General features: G+C 38.3%; 1 protein-coding gene and 1 long non-coding RNA gene across 14 annotated transcripts in view; one reads left to right on the forward strand and one right to left on the reverse strand.

Annotated features, from left to right (window-relative positions):
- Nf1 (neurofibromin 1) overlaps positions 1 to 17763 on the forward strand; it is a 256805-nt gene that overhangs the window by 147705 nt on the left and 91337 nt on the right. For all 12 annotated transcript variants that reach the window (XM_028866918.2, XM_028866927.2, XM_028866928.2 and 9 more), the window contains one exon: positions 1475 to 1585. In XM_028866918.2, coding sequence (XP_028722751.1) covers positions 1475 to 1585 — 111 coding nt within the window. The remainder of the gene's footprint in view (positions 1 to 1474; positions 1586 to 17763) is intronic.
- On the reverse strand, positions 7076 to 15108 carry LOC119087031. 2 transcript variants are annotated; one of them, XR_005090461.1, is made up of 4 exons: positions 15050 to 15084; positions 13942 to 13988; positions 9079 to 11821; positions 7076 to 8123 (listed from the first exon to the last, which is right to left on the reverse strand). It is a non-coding gene; the product is annotated as an uncharacterized LOC119087031 (long non-coding RNA). The 2 variants fall into 2 exon arrangements; XR_005090460.1 differs by having other exon boundaries at positions 13942 to 15108.

The following is a 17763-nucleotide window of genomic DNA, read 5'->3' on the forward strand; positions in this document are numbered from 1 at the left end:
GCTCTTATATATTGATTTTCTTATAAAAAAGAAGGGTGTCTTACCAAATGATAGTTTATCATCTAGCTTTAATAAGCTTTTGTGTGTGCGTTTTTTGTTTTTTTTTTTTTTAATATGATTGTTGGTTTATTTGTGTGTGCTGGTGTGCCCTTGCCTACAGCTAGTGTTGTGAAGTCAGAGAACACCTATGGGAGTCACTTTTCTCCTCCCATGTGTCCCAGGGATCAAGTCAGGTTGTCAGGGTTAGGGACAAGTACTTTCAGCTGCTGAGCCTTCTTGCTGGCTCTCTTTGACATGTTTTTCATTTCATACTTTTAAGAACATATAGATAACATTATTTTCATATTATAGTTGGAAAATACATTCTACAGATATAACTTAATTGACCTGGATTCACACCTGATTCATTTGAATTTAAATTCTGGATTCTATCATACTAATTTTTTTTAAGTCCTTCAAAAAGTTAATGGTTTTAACCTCTTTTAGAGTAAGACCCAGAAAATACAGTACATTCAGTATTGCTACAACACATGTTTCTGTGGACAATTGTTTTTGCATCTAATTTGGAGGAATCTAATATGTGAATTCAAAGATTCTCACTGTTAGACACACACTTGATGTTTGCTAAGTATGTACCTCTTTATATTTCGCAAATGCTACATTGAGGCTGTGAGTTGATTGTTTTATTCATAGTATGTGCCGAAGACAGAAAGAAAACACTCTCATCTGACATTCAGAAGTTAATTTACCAAAGTTAAGTTATATAGTAAGAGAGAGGAAAGAGAGGAGGCAAGGGGAAGAGAGGCTGGAATGAGAGGATCCAGTCCAGTGTATGTCTAGTAAATAGTACAGAAGCCACATTGAGAATAGGAAGAAGTAATGATACTGGTAGAGATAATGGATGTGAATTTTTCATTCATATCCTAGGGTTTATAAATAACTTAAAACTTACAAAAGAAGCATACAGAGTTTCAGCAGAATATATAAAAATTAAGCTCTTTCAGAAATTTATTTCAGTGCATATGGGAATTTAATGTGAAGAGTATTCATAACCAGGGAGACTAGGATGGACTTAAAATAAAAACTGAGTAATCATCGGGATAAAAATATTCATGCTGTTCGTGAAGATACACTTAATACAAATCAAAGAAGAACACGGGAAGGAAGGCAAAATCCATAAACAGAGGATTGATGAACTGAACTTGGAAGGGGGAAAAAAAACTTCAGAAACCTTTTATCTGGAAAAAAAAAATGTCATGAGTGAAAGGTAATCCTGAGCTCTCTCTTGTCCATCAGGATTGTTAGGTAGCCCTGAGAAAGCACTCATGTAACACCTTGACATTTTACCCTCCAGAAAGCCTGTTGCTTTGTCAGTATTTTATTATTCTTTAATGTTATTGTTGATTAAGCATATGATTTTTAGCTGCTCAGCAATCTGTACAAAGCCTCTGGGTGACTCTGCTCTTTCTTTTAGGCATCAGGTACATGAGAAAGAAGAGTTCAAGGCTTTGAAAACGTTAAGCATCTTCTACCAAGCTGGCACTTCCAAAGCTGGGAATCCTATTTTTTATTATGTTGCACGGAGGTAAGAAATATGTTTTCGTCTCTTTTAATAGGGTTTTTCAAATGATAACAAATGAAGAGGAATGGTTGGATTTCTTTGTTTCCTATTTGAATTAATAGCTTTTAAAGATGCACTTCCCTGGATAGTTAGCCATCTTGTTTTACAATGCTGCTCACTATCAGGTGTTAGTTTCAGACGGCTCGATTCACTTTGTTGTCACTTTGGTACATCGGATGTTAAAATGCCACCACAGGGAGTTGTTATTATCAAAGTGAAAGGTCAGAAAGAATCTTTGTTTTCAGGTATATTCTGATTTCATGATCTCTGTAACACAACAATTGGGCCCTCCCCCTTTTAAGAAGAAAAAACTTAGGCTTGTTTTGGAGAATTCTTAGCAATGTATTGTGTGAGACTGCATCAGGATGACTTAAGAAATCTTTCCAAGAGCTGTGGGAAATGGCTGTAACGATGGACTGGGGTGTCTTGGAGAATAGCCATGCTGTGAGCTTCTCCTCCTGCATGGCAGTGGGCTTGCATTGCCTTCCCTGCCATGGGAAACCAATGTGTGATGGATGGCACCTGGTTAGTCTCTTCCTCCCATCAGAACCGTGGAACTCAGGGTGGCTGAAGTTGTTTGCAGATCCAGTGATGCTACACAGTGGCTAGTGATGTGGCAATGCCAAGAGAAGCCAGCCCAGCAGCTATGGGACTTAGGCTTTCTGAGTTTCCCAAGCTTAACAGAAATTGAGTAATTATGTTAATTTACTTAATGGTTATGGTAGCAAAAACCTGGCAGTGGGTGAGAAATCATACGAAGTAGAAGAAAGAAGGATGGAAGATGTGGAGCTTGTTTAATTAGATACTCAGCTGTCCAGGGCCCTGGGGAACCAGGGACTTGAAAGTTATAGAAAATCGTGTTTGTCTTTGCCAGGCCTTTTTAACAACTTTAAGGAACATCTTATTCTAGCCAGTGTAGTGGTACATTGCTAATTACAGCACTCAGAAGGCTGAGGCAGGAGCATTGTGTTGAGTTAGGAAGCCACCCTGGGCTATAGGGTGAGACCCTATCTCAAAAAAAGCCCTACCCTACACCCCAAAAAATGGGAGGAGAAAAAAACCCTTATCATTCCATGAACCTCTGTTCTTGTCTCAGTTGCTCTTTCTAAAATACTTATCTTTTGCACTTACGATAAGCCATGTTTGTATTTCAACTTTAACCTTTAGTACTATCATGATATCTTGACTTTCCTTAACATATCCAAGTAGCAAGGACTAGTGAAGAGATAAGTAGATGTGTGCCTCAATTCCCAGCCCCTTTTGAATTCTTAGTAGTTTACAGTAGCAAAAGTTGGAGGTGTGCAAGCTGGATTATTTTTTCCTCCTTCAGAATAAGAAACTAAGTTTGTGTTCCTTCTCTGGGGTGGTCTAGCAGAGGCTAAGGAAAAGCAAATGGGCCTGGCCCTCAGTGGGATCGGTCAGTGGACTGTCTACAGTTGTATATGATGCCTATGTAGCTTGGGCTTGAAGTTGCCAGGGTATCCCATTCTGCTTCTTATTAGCTGTTCTGGACCCTTCATCTTTGAGAAAGAAGGAAGTGCACTTGTTAAACTGCTGTGTCTCTCGTATGATTTTGTAACAAATTAAGTTATATGGAAGTTTTCTTTTTTGATATGACCTTGACAAATCAAATTTTCAATACTTTGTAGTTTTAGTGTTTTGCTTTATGCTTTGAAATGGGACCCCACTCATGATCATCCTGCCTCAGCCTCCTGGATACTGGTCTTTTTTTTTTTTTTTTTTTTTTTTAATGTGTATGGTCATGCATGTTTATCTGTGCATCATAGGTGTGCTTGGTGCCTTCGGAGGCCAGAGAGGGCATCAGATCCCCTGAAGCTGAAGTTAGACACAGTTGTGACCTGCCTGCCATATGGCATCTTGGAATCAACTCTAAATCCTTTGGACAAACAGCTAGTGCTTTTAACTGTAGAGCTGTCTCTCCAGCCTCTGAGTGCTGGTCTTACAGCAATATGTCACCATGCCTGGTACCTTGTCATTTCTGAGACCTAGTAGAGTTCCTCCAGGCCCTCCTTTTTACTGGCTATGATGCTTAGCTCCAGGGTAAATGGGCACAGTAGAAAGAGCAGGGAGAGGTCTTTTTTTCTCATTGTCTGACAGTAAGTGAAAGCCTTATCTATCCAGCCATCTTGTCAAGGAGCTCTGGAGTCTGACTCTTTCGTGGGCATTCCTGTATTTCAGTGGCTTGGACTACTGTGCAGTAGGAAATGTTGTTGAAGTGTGAATTCCAATCTCTACCGACATTTCAGGGTTACCTGTCAAATTGGCCTCATGTTCACACCATGTGTTCTTTCAGTGTCCCTCTATTCTCTATCATGTAAATATTTCCCTTTCTTTCTTACTGTCTCTTTGTTGGTCACCAAGTCTTGATTTTCACCTGTGAGAGCTGATGTATCAATTCAGGTATTTTGGTTTAGGCTTTGGTTATTACCAAGTCTCTCCTATTTTCTGAAGAAGATGGGCCCAAAGAAACGCATGAATCAGTGGAGCCATCCCATATGTAAGCAGAACTAAAGCACTGTTGCTGCTAACACCAGTATACACTCTTTGTTTCTTAGCTTTGTGTTTAACTCCATTACATGGTTTTCTGATATCTATATCATTTTGACTTTAGCTCAGCCAGTGACCCCTTCATTACCTCAGTATTGCATACTTGAAGTTCCTAAGAGGAAATATGTTGGCCAGCTGAAAAGTATCTTTGCTAGGAAGACTTTCTGTGCTAGATGCAAACCAGTGAGCAGAGACCTGGCTGCTCCAAGCCAAGTACATATACCTGGCCCAACAGTCATGTAATTCAAAATGTAGCTATTCAGTGTTCATTAGTGACAGTCCTTAGATATAGGCTTTAATTATTTAAAATTGGATCTTCATGATTGAGTATTACCATCTGGTACTTTGCATATGTCTTTTTAAAAAAGATTTGTTTTTATTTTATGCATATGTGAGAGAGAGAGAGGGAGGGAGGAGGAGAGAGAGAGTTGTTCATTTTAATAAATCACACATGGAGGATTATTCTTAATTATAAATGCCTGGCCTTAGCTTGGCTTGTTTCTTGCCAGCTTTCCTTAACTTTAATTATCCTGTCTACCTTTGGCCTCCTTTGAGTCCTCTTCCTTCTCTAGCTACTTCTTTTCCTTCTAGATTTCTCCTTCTATATATTCTCTCTGTCTGCCAGCCCCGTCTATCCTTTGTCCTGCCTCACTATTGGCCATTCAGATCTTTATTAGACCATCAGGTGTTTTAGACAGGCACAGTAACACAGCTTCACAGAGCTAAACAAATGCAACATAAACAAGAGTAACACACCTTAAAATATTATTCTACAACATGTATATATGTATGAATGTATGCACACCTTGTGAGTCCTTGATGACCATGAAGGCCAGAAAGGGGCTGCAACTAATAGTGGTTTGTGCTCTCTTAGCCTAACAAGCCCAGTAGAAAATGCTTTGCCTAGTCACTTTAGCAGAAGTGCTTAGCTTTGCTGATTTGTCTTGAGTCCCGTGTCAGTTTTGAGGACGGTCACTTTAGCAAGGAAGATGGACTCTTTGACTCTTTAGGCCTGGTCATGAGCTTGTGCCTGGAGCTCAGTGGTAAAGCCAGGCTCTCATGGATGGCATGAACTGAAAGCAAGGAGGAAAGCAGGGTTTATTTCCCAGAGGAAAATTGGATTGCCAATACCGAAATGAAGAAAAGTGGACAAGTGAGCAGACAGAAGTAACAGAAATTCTCTACTGCACCTTTAAAAAAGATCCAGAAAAGGCTGAATGTGGTGATGTACCCTGCAGTTCCAGCACTGGGAAGGCCAAAACAGGAATTTCAAATTCAAGACCAATGTGGGACACATAGGTAGTTTGAGGCCAGTCTTGGCTGCCGTGAGAACTTTTCTTAAAAGCAAACAAACAAACAAACAAACAAACCCCAAAAAGATGACTCTGACACTTCCTTGCAAAGTGCAAAGTTGTGTGTGTTTGTGTGTGTGTGTGTGTGTGTGTGTGTGTGTGTGTACACAGAGAAATATACATAACTATACATGTTAAATTGTTTACATTTGAGCTGGGAGTGTAGCTCAGCAGTAGAGCCTCTGTTCAGCATATATGAGGCCCAGGGTTCAACACCCAGACACACACTGCCAAGCAAAACACTAGGACATTCACATGGCTCATATTACTTCTCTTAGGAGAATGAATGGGCCTGGGGAATGTAGGGGACCAATATTATATTTCTGTCACATTTGCCTCTTTTTTTTATTTTTGTAAGTAATTAAAAATTTAAAACCCAAGCATTTCAGTGGAGTTTCTTCTGCAAAATACTATGGTTCTTTGCAACTTTTTTTTTTGTCACATTAATACAGATTATAACTTGCATTTACTTAATGCTTTCTTTACAGCAGGCAAACTGCATATTACATAATTTTTGTTTAATCTTCACGATAATCTTCTGAGGGTAGTATTAATAATACTTAACTATCAACAGAAACTCAAACCTAGCGATCAGAAAAATCTAAATAACTAAACATTTTCTATGCCCCTTGAACGTCCACGTCAAATCTAGGGATAAGACTTAATTTATGTATTTAAACTGGCACCTGTAACACGAATTCTAAATGGTCTTTTAAATAAACAAAATCCCAGAGCCAGATACTGGGATAAATGCTGAAAGATCAGAGACAAGCCACTGCCCCATCTTACCTCTAGGACTCCTCAGCCTGAAAAAGCTCTCTAGCAGAAAGGCCTCTAGCCAAAAAAGCCTTAGTTCCCGTCTCCTCGTGCCTTATATACCTTTCTCCGCTCAGCTATATTACTTCCTTCTTAGTGGTGGGATTAAAGGCATGAGTGCTTCCCAAGTACTAAGATTAAAGGTAGGTGTGTGTCACCATTGCCTGGCTGTTTCTCTCTTAGACTGATTCAGTCTCATGTGGTCCAGGATGGCTTTGAACTCACAGAGATCCAGATAGATCTCTGCCTCATGAGTGCTAGTATTAAAGGTGTGTGCCACCACTGCCTGACATCTATGTTTAATCTAGTGGCTTGTTTTGTTCTCTGATCTTCAGGCAAATTTTATTAAGGTATATAATGTATCATCACAGGCACCCCAAATAGTTCATCTGTAGTCAATTTGTTTGGGTTCTCCTGGGTCATTTTACTCTTGGTAGCTCAGCTTGTTAGAATCATTACCTAATCTAAAGCTCCTAACCCACTGATAATAAAGCACAGGAATTGTTACTGTCAGCATACTAAGTTTGTTGAGTTAAACCCATCCTTGTATATGAACATAAAAATCCAACCAACATTCTTTTAATCTCAGCACTTAGTCAGAAGGCAGAGGCAGGCAGATCTCTGTGAGTTTGAGGCCAGCTTGGTCTACATAGTGAGTTCCAGGACAGCTGGGGCTGTGTAGAGAGACTCTGTCTAGGAGAAGGAAAGGAGACAGGAAAGGGACCAGAGGAGAAGGATGGAAGCAGGAGGAAAAGGAAGAGGAGAAAAAGGAAAAAAAATTCAATGAACAGTTAAGAGACATTTCTCTAGATAAAATGAGTTCTTAGTTCTAAGCATCTAATTTGAAAACAGTCCTTTGAAACACAAGTCAAGATTTACTCAAAATGCACTCTTACCACTGGATCAACAGTATTCTGCTTTAAAAATGTACTGGGATGGCCCATTGTTATCACACTCTCATGAAAATAGCATTCCACTGATGAGTATGTTTTATAAAAGACTGTTCTTTATACCATACCAGGGTTGTTTTCAATCTATTTGTTTAAAAATAATAAAATACAAAACAGCTTCCCCCATATCACTCTTCATCTCCTATTTCCTTCTTTCCCTTTGGTTAAATGCCTCCTACATAATTTCTTCTCATACATTTAATAAAAACATTTGAGTTCTGATTCTATTTTGCCCACATTTAAAACACAAATGTGATGTTTTGCTTATTTTGGCATTTAATAGGGCACTACACTTATAAGAAGGAAACTATAATAAACCCAAATCACACTAGAATGATAATTTCTTAAGCAGAAAATGAAAATAAATTTTATTTTTTTAGTGTGCTTACCATTTAGCAAATACTATGAGGGGCTGCAGTGAGCAGGCATTCCAGCTCATTTCTGCCTGAGTATGCACAACAGAGTAAAGACACTGCACAAACAGAGAGAGCGAGCACTGGGCATTGGTTTGTGTGCTGTGCCACCACCTGTGACCACATTTGTGCTAGGGCTTGATGACATGGGTTCTTGCCAGGTAGGCTTGGAGACGGGCTCTGAATGCTTTGTCCCAGCGTTGAGGCTGCTTCCAAGCTGTGTGGTAGTTGTAGGACTTTGGCTTGTTGTGGTCTGTGAGCTCATGGTAAGAACAGAGGACATCCCAGAAATTGAGCCTTCAGTAGAACTTGAGGTTGTTGATGTTGAAATTGTTCCCATAATAGTAGCATACATGAGGAGCAGTCTGATGATGAATGAATGCTTGATCACCATTTTCCTTTGCTTTAAAATGATTATAAAATTTAATATTCAGTTCACAAACACATGGACAATCATATATCCTTAATTATGTTTATTTAGTATATTCACATAATATAAATAGGCTTTTTTATTATTTATTTATGAACAAATAACAAGCTTCCCTTCTATACATCTCCTGAAAGAAGACCTGCTTTCTGTCTAGGTCACTTACTTCAGGAAAAAGCATTCTAAATATTAAGTTGAGCTTGATTTTGTTGTCCTATTTTGCAGATGAGTTAAACATGAGGCATTTGAAACAATAGAATGGGGGGTTCAGTGTAAAGAGCAGGGAAGCGGGGAAGGACAAGACAAGTTGGGAGAATGGAGTAGCAAAGGAGCCTGAAGCAGTGGCACTTCCTTCTTCATGTTTCTGTGACTTCTTGTTGGACAGTTGAAGGTCACAAATTAGAATATTACTTTAAATATTTATACCAAAAATGGAAGGGGCAAAAAATGTAAATCAAATGATTCTCCAGTGTGAGGTTCCCTTCATTTTACCTTCTCTGGGGGTGGGAATGAGCAGCTGTAGTAGAGTGTATTTCACAGCTTTTAAAGGGAAGGAAATCCAGGATTGATTCCATCAGTCTGTCATTTTACAGCTGGGTCTGCACAAGGGGCATAACGTGTCTAGAGATGCCTGATTCAAGTGAGCAGATCTAGAGCCCAAGTCTGAATCCTAGACCACTGTTCCTTAGCCGGTGAATACAGTGACACAGAGCAGATTTCTCTACCAGAGGGTTAGCACTGTTTCTAAAGTTAGGCTAGTTTTCTTTTAGCCTGTATTCAAATCTAATCTCTGATAATTCAACAGACCCCTCTTACCATGATTAAATATTATACTTTTTTTTATTCAAAGCTTAAACTTAAATTTTAGAATATATACAAGAAGTTCCATTTCATTCTAATACATAGTTAGACATTTTCAAGTTACTGTTACCTTTTGATTTGATGAAGTGTTCTTGAAGATTTGTAAATTCAGCTCTTCTCTAGTGTCCTGGAGAATGATTCTGAAAGGGGATCTCTCACTGCGTGCTGTTTAATATAGCTAGCAAGTCAGTCACATGCTCAAAGCCTTGCCTCTTTGGAAATATTCAGATGAGTGTTTCCCAAGCATCTAGTGTAAACAGGCAGACTTTGACAGAGATTAAGGAATTCATATCAAGTCTTTCTAAAACCTACTTATTTAAAGGATCCAGTGAATACCTCACTGGTTATCCTTTCTCTATACACCCTAATGGATTGCCTCATTGGACTGACTCTCTAACTAGATGAGTATATAATTTTGATATGTGATTATCATGATTTTAAACCAAGTAAGAATGTTAAAGATGAAGATTTAAAAATAATTTAGGGGTTTTACATTTTAGGAAGTTAAATGTTGGTAACTAAAAGGTAAAAGCAGCCTCTTAGATAAGAAGTTAAACTGTATTCATGTGGAACTTTAACAGAAAGGATTTTTTGTAAAAAAAAAAAAAAAAAAGTGATAGTGTTCACAAAAATTTGCTTTTTTAAAATATGTATTCAATCACTGATCTGATGAGATTAAGTAAATTCTCTAAAGGAAGCTCGTGTTCCTTTGCGGTCAGTTTTTCTCTGCTCGGTGTACAGGGAAGTTGGACTGTGTTGTCTAAGAGCGTCACTGTACTGGCATGACTGGGAGTGTAGCACGGACGGACAGTGCTGTTGACACACAACTGTCACTGCCTGAGCGGCAGAAGAACAAGTCAATACATGTTCCTTACTTTACACTGGTGTGAATTTTTCCCCCTTCTTTTGAATAAATAGGCAAATGCTTGCTAAATGTTTAGCTTCGCTTAACGGGGGATAGTTGTGGTCATGCTTAGGAAATAAACAAAAGAAGCTTGTTAGCAACCAGAGTAAATGCTAGAAGTCAGATGACTAAGATAATGCCTGCTACCATGCCTTACCTACTTGCTTGCTCATTCTGAGAATTTACTCTGGGGAATATAGTTGAAATGGTTGTAGTGATTGTTTTGTCCTTGATCTGCCTATGGCCCTGTAATTAATTATGTTTTTCTAATCCTGACCTTTTGATTTATCCTTTTCTTTCTTCCCCCGCTCCCCGATTTGAGACAGAATCTTCCTAAGTATCTTAGATGGCCTTAAATTCATCATCCTCTTTCCTCAACTTAGAGTGCTGAAATTACAGTGTGAAATACCGTGCCTGGCTAGTCAACTTACTATTGTACTTCTAACAACTCAGCATCACCTTAATTCAGTATTATTATTTCAGTATATATTAATTCAGTATATATTAATTCAGTATTTTCTCCTTGTTTTTCTCATAATCTCTTTGTTTTTTGAGATAGGGTCTCACTATGTAGCCCTGGCTCTTCTCATAATTTATTAATTGCACTTATCACCTAACCAAAATGGCTAGCTTGCTAACCTTGGGTTTCTCATTATCTGCTCTTTTTTATTAATCTTAACACTCCTAAACAAACTAAAATCAATCGCCATTACCCAACCCAGCCTTTAAAGACCTCCATATTGTCACTCCATCTGGACTGTTTTCCTTTTTTGCTTGGAATTCCTTCTGTGGAGGCCTCTGTTGCCAGTACCTTTTTTTCTATGTACGAACCTTCCCTAATCCTATAGAGAAGAATTAGTCATTTTAAGACATTGTAATTATCAGAGTCTGGTTTTTTTCTCCCACTGTCTTCTGGCTTTCTTGTGGTAAGGCACACTCCTTATTCTTTGTATTTACTATACCTTCTAGAATAGTAAGTAGTTATTAAAAATATGAGACAATAAAGCCCTGGATTCATTGAAAACCCATCAGTTTCTTCAGATCTGTCAGCTGATATCATTAGTAATGTCTAAAGTAGCAACTATTTGGTCATTTGACTTTTTTCTCTGTATCTTAAACATAGATTAGTCACAGGCCCAAGTTTAAGATCTCACTTTTCCTTTCCAGCTCCTGTTTTGTGGATTATAAGCATATTCATCTCTGACAACCTAAAGTTGAATCAATAGAAGTTTGACACCCAAATTATTTGGAACACTTTATCTCTGGGTTGGTATAAGACTCAGACTTCATATATTTGTGCCTCTTGCCTCCTTTGAGCATATTGCCATACCATTTCTAGCAGCCTTTACTTAAGTGGTACCATGTAGCTGAGTTCTGGAGACATGAGTTGTGTGACTTTTCCTGGGGAGCCTTTTTGTGTTCACTCTAGACAGAGGGAAATGACAGACCAAAGGAGATATTCTATCCAAGTTGAGCTTGGTACACTAGTGAGCTTATAGTGTTACAGGGACATCAGTGACTCAGTCTGCAGCATCGCATCTCTCTCTCTCTCTCTCTCTCTCTCACACACACACACACACACACACACACACACACACACACACACACCAAAAAACAAAAAACCAACCCACTCCAGTATCAGTGATGAATCTAAAAGTTCCATCGCTGGAGTCTTCTTCCAGCAACTACTTCCCCCTTATATATTGCTGAAGAAGGGGAGCGGGGCTCCTGAGCTTTCCCTCCTCCACATGAGAATGGTAACAGGTCCATTTTTATCACCACTGTGCTGATTCACATTGGCAATCATTACATCCAGCCCAGAGGAAGCTGCACATGTCCATCGCTTTCAGGCCTAGTGTTTGACTTTGCACCAATTCTCCAAAGTTCAGTAGAGGGCATCTCCAAAACCCTAGAAGACAATAGATCTAGATGACATTAGATAGGTGGTAAATAAACTTTTGTTGACATAGCTGGTGATATTTGGGGGCTATTAATAATAGAAACCCACCTGTGCTAACTATGTGCTAGATATTGTGTTCTACTTTTTATTCTGCTTTCTACCTGAAAGGCTGATCTGTATAGAGAATTGTATTGATCTTTTCTCATCTCTGAATTCCATTTGACCAATAGGGAATACAAGGAGACTGAAGAAAGAAAGGGTAGGTGGGGAATGTGCTCTCTTGGTCACTGGGGTCTGGCTACATCCCTCCATGAGATGATAGTTTTGTTTGGGCAATCCTCTCTCTATATCTGCTTCCTAGTAACTTCAGCTGGTGTTTCTGAACCTTTTGTAATTCTTAAGCCCTGCTTTGTCCTTTTTATGGAGTCTCTTGGATCCTAATTTGAGTGTTCGACCAACTATAATTATTATTTCTACAGATTATGTACTATATCTTCTAAAGTCTGAACTGTTCTGAATTCATAAATGTATCTTGCATCAAGGATTTCAAATCAGGATTATAGATCTGTACTAAATTTACAGCTTTATTGTATTAATTGCAAGATTTCCATGGACCTTACTAGAATATCCAGCAAATGGCAAGTAGGTAGAGCCACCATTAATTTAAGAATCTCATAAGTCCTTGGGTATGATGGTGCCTGTTTAATCCCAGCATTCAGGAGGCACTGGAAGGTGGATATTCATGAGTTTGAGGCTAGACTGGTCTACATCGTAAGTTCGAGGCTAACCAGGCCTAGATAGTGAGATCCTGTCTCAAACCAGACAGACAAGAAATGTAGCTCAGCAGTTCACTCTTGATCCTCTTGCAAAGGATCTACTGGAGGAAAGCAATTAATAAAATCATCTGGCTAATCATAATTTTATGTATCAGTTTTTTTGTGAATTTCAAATTATAGTTACAGTGCTCTAGAAACCAATTAGATTTAATTTTCTCTCTTGTAATTTTTCTCTTTGGACTTTGAGGGTTTTGTCTTGGGGAAAAAATACTTGGATCTTTCCTCAAGTGGTATTTGTGTGCATACTTTTTTGGAAATGAAATCGTCCTTTTTTTTTTTTAGTAACTCATATGCCATGTACATGATCACATACCAAGGCTTTATGTTCCTTTTAAGTAGAATTTTTAATGTTTAGAAATTAATTTATGTATGTCTGGTTATTCTAAATCACTTCAGATTTTTTAAATTAATTTTTTTAAAATATATTTTTGCTATTTTTTAAGTTATGTATAGGTGTGTGTGTGTACGTGCATGTGTACTGTCGCACACGAGTGCAGGTGCCCTCAGAGGTTAGAGGCATCAGATCTGCTGGAGCTGGAGTTACATGTACTTGTGAACCACCTGACTTGGATGTTGAGAGCCAAATTTGGGTCCTTTGGGAAGGTAGCTAGTGCTCTTAACCATTGAACCATCTCTCCAGCTGCCAGAATATATCATGCCTCAAGTGTTTGTTGTTTGGTTTTGGTTTTATTATTAGTTTGTTGGTTTATTTTGAGACACAATCTTGCTCCTGCCCATGCCAACCTGGAATTCTCTATGTAGGCAATATTTACTTTGAACTTAATGGCAATCTTCCTGCATCTGCCTCTCAAATGTTGAGATTGTAAGCAGGCACCACTATGCCTAGCTTATAAGTGGGTTTTTACTTACATTTAAAAGTCGAACATTTAAAGCATATTGGTAGTATATAGCATTGAAAAATGGCTTTTTGGTGTTTCCTTTTTTAAGATTCATTTCTGTTGTTTTTAATTATGTGTAGGTAGGTGTGTCTGCATGTGGGTATGTGTATGTGCTCAAGGAGGACAGAGAAGTCAGATCCTTTGGAGCTGGAGCTATAGGCATTGTGAACTGCCTGATGATGTGCTCTTAAGCACTGAGCCATCTCTCCAGTACAGTATTGCTTTTAAACAAATGACTTGAAGACTTCCTGACACAGTAGATGTACAACTATGCAAAAAGGCAGGCTGCTGTTAGTTATCCTGAATAACTTTTAGAATTGCACATAAACCGTCATTTACCTCTACAGTAAAATAACATCTTTGTTTAGAAATATAATACAGGAAAAAGACGTACTTCCCCTAAGTGAGCTTGAGACCACCATGGGATATGTGAAATCCTGTCTGAAAAACAAAACAAGCAAGCAAGTAAGCAAAAAACACAAACCATGCGTTCTAGTGCAAGTGACCACTTTCAAGCAAGTTTGTTTTCTTACCAGCATGAAACCATAAGTTTGTTGTCTTGTTTTGGTTTGTTGTGACTTGTTCTTCATAACTAATGTAAACTAACTCAATATTTTGTTAAGATCTTCTTAAAAAACTCAGGAAATCATAGAAACCAGGTTGATATGCAACTCATGTTCAGAAATAAAATCTTTTGGAATCATGAACGTAGGAACAAATGTGGACCAAGAGGACCTAGGTTAGAGAGGCAGTCCTTCCCTGCCATTGTACCCTAGAAAGCCAAAATGGAACACTGCTTGCCAGGGCCACATTAGAAGAGCTCTCCTGATCCACAATCCCATAGCTGCCTAGAGTAGCTAGACCAGAGACTTAGGGTCAGAGTTCAACCTGTTTTGATTTTTAAAGGATTGTCTTCTCCTTTCCATTCCCTTGTAGATGATGGTATCTCTGTCTCTTAAGCTTTAAATAGAGTTATTAACAACATTTTACTTCACATGCTTGGTAAGTTACTAAATGCTGTTGATTCTGCTTCAGAAAAAGTTGGTGCTGCATCTCCATACCATAGACTCATTTGGCAGCTCCATCCATCATCATATCTGCAATTGATAAACTTTTTTTTTAACCTTTTCAAATGAAGGACCAGGTAGAAAATATAAGAACCTTTAGTAGCTGGCTAATATTGCTAACTATGTTGTGCTGACCTCTAATTTAGGCTGTTGCTTTAGTCTCTGCATCCTTCCGTATTTCTTCCAAAGTGATCTCTTTCTTTATGGCTGTGGTTATGTACTTCCAGGTAGAACATTTTATTTTATGTTCTAGTAACGAAGGTTTCATATGTAAGCATTCATTTCCCATTTCTGAGATTTTTTTTGCCACATCTTCCTAGCTATCAATACTATTTTCTCAAAAATTTTATTGACTATTTTTTAAGAGGAAAATATGTATTGTATATGAAAAACCAGCAAGCAAAAATTAATAAGGCTGGGAGTAGTAGCACATACCTTTAATCTCAGCATTCTAGAGGCAGAAACAGGCCAGGTAGATTTCTGTGAGTTCAAGTCCAGCCTGGGCTGCATAGTGCAGTTCCAGGCCAGCCAGGGCTACATAGTGATATCGGTCTTTAAAAAAAGCAAAGAAAAAGAAAGAAAGAATCAAATTTTAATGTAGAACCATTATATAACTATTTGTTATACTACCTAACATAACAAAAACTAATGGGGTCCAGCCTCTTATAGCCTTTTTCCAAAGTCTATGGAAGAATCTACAACCAGCTGATGATCTAATCTTTGATGATAACAAATGAATCTACATATACAAAACTCTTTAGTTTATTTACTTTATTCTTCTTTTCTGCTTCTCATAATTAGCTTCTTTTCTGCTCTCATACTTAGCTCTTTTCTTGCTTGATTCTCTTTACATTTTTCTGCTATTCTTCTAATTTCTACCTTAATTCTCCCATCTAGTTCTTTCCCATATAGTTCTTTCCATCTTAGTTCTTTCCCGTCTATTTCTTCCCCGTCTTAATTCTCTATTCTAGTCCTCCTCAAGTCTCTGAGGTTTTCACTTATATATACCCATGTAATCAGCAGTGCTCTGGCCAAGGCAAGGTCACCAGGCTTGAAATCTTCCAGGGTCAAAAGGAGGAGTGATAAGATCCACACAAAGAGCAGTAATTGTCAGCTATCATAGCAACCCAAAAGGGAAGTGACTAATGGGGAATGAATCAACTGAGGGCTAAATTCAGTTAATAGATCGAAAAAGGGAACTTATGTGCTCAAACTATATCCCTAGAAGTGGTTAGGTAAAATGTTAGAAGTCTATAAGTCACTGAGTCATGAGTAGAAATAAAACTGCCTTTTTTTCCTTTGGTACTGCAATCTCCATGCTGCACTATTTTCTGGCAGGGTGGGGGAAGTGTACTTGGTAACTAGGAAACCTGCGTCACAGCTAGATGTACCTGGTATGTAAAAGTCCTTTAGTTCTGAGTTCATTGTTAAAGGGAGATCTAGAACTAAAAATAGCACTTGGAAGAAGGAAGGTTAAGCTCAATTAGCACATCCACCTAGCCTACGTGATTGTCTCATTGTAAATTTTTATCTTCCCTCAGGAACTAACAGTCTGGATGCTTATCTATCTGCAGTCTGTTCTTGGAAAGTCTGGGAAGTATCTCAGATAAAATACTTTTGTCTGGAGAGGGCCCTGGCCATATGTTGCTAATGATGATAATTACAGAAAAGTCTGAAATTAGGGGTCTTGGCTGTGTGACTGCTGTTAGCACAGTTAGGGAATGTTATCCAAATACTCCAATTGTATAGGGGAAATTGTACCCAGTGAATGATTCAACCACACTGTTAGAAGTTCTTGGGAAAAGAATCAAATGGGAAAGGTACAATAGCACACAAGAAATTCATTGCAGGAAACGGCTAATATATTCAAAAGCCAGTATCACCAAGACTCCTTGAGGCTTGGCTTTATCCTCTGGAAGAGCCCTGCTCTTCCTCCAGGTATTAGCTTTGCTGGAGTCAGCTGAATTCCTACTTCACATTTCTGCGGCTCACAGCAGTTCCCGTTTTTTCATTTAGTAAAAAAAGGAGAATGTTTTATTCTCTCTAGGGCAGCGAGTAATGTGCATAAATTAAAGTTTGGAGATGACTAGAGGAATGATAAGTAATGATTTTTAAATTAATAATCAGTAATTAATACGGATATTTAATCAATATTTGTATCAATAATATATATTTATTATCAATAAAATATATTTATAATCTATATAGATGGCAGGCTGAAAATTAGTTTAACAATCTAATAGGTATAGTTGTATATAATAAGAATATCTCTGTGTTCTCCCCCCCTCCAAAAAAAGGAGCAGAGGAGTAACATAAAAATCTGTCATTAGCTACTAATGGCATAATGTGGTCAAGTGTGTCTAAATATTATGATTTTGAGTTATCAAAAAGAAATAGTTAATTTATAATATTAACTCTATCTGTTAATCTTTGATTAGTGGTATTAATTTGGTTAATCTGTATTTTAATGAAGCATTGTTAGATAAAGAGTTAACCTGAATTAGTCACGAGCATCTGTGGGACCAAGGCTGCAGTTGAAGTTGACCTAATAATTCAAATTTGTAATCAAGGCAATATTAAACCATTTAGCTATGAGAGGGTCATACCATGTGTCAAGGATTTACATACAGGACAACTGTCGGAAGTACACAAGGAAAATGTTTGGTAGCATATACATTTCAGGATCATGGACAGAAATGTGTATGATTAATGATAAAACATTTGTAAAGGCAGTCCGTTCTCTGGGTAGGAAAGTTTTGTAAGCAAAAAGGAACAGGGGGAGTGACCTAGGAGTATAGAATTTGCTCATGGTTGCTTCATGCTGACATGGGGTCAAGTTGTGGGTTCTGAAGGCTGGAACTCAGTGGAAACCAGTGAAGAGCAGGCTTTTTCATGTGTTGCCCATGCAGGCAATGATGAATCAGTCTGTGCTGAGAGGCAACCAGGAGTATGCAGTGGTACCCCCTGGTGTGTGGGCTGTAGGGCAGGGTGCAGGGCTGCAGCTAGACCGCACATCTGTGGTCAAGAGGATGACAACCTATAACGCTTTAAATGATTAGAATTTTGGATGGAACAAATATAAACAGTAGAACATGCAGTCAAGAGGAAACTTTTTCTTTTTAACAACTTATTCATAAAACCAAGGCCCG

This window comes from Peromyscus leucopus, chromosome 8b (assembly GCF_004664715.2).
Source record: "Peromyscus leucopus breed LL Stock chromosome 8b, UCI_PerLeu_2.1, whole genome shotgun sequence".
Lineage (NCBI taxonomy): Eukaryota > Metazoa > Chordata > Mammalia > Rodentia > Cricetidae > Peromyscus > Peromyscus leucopus.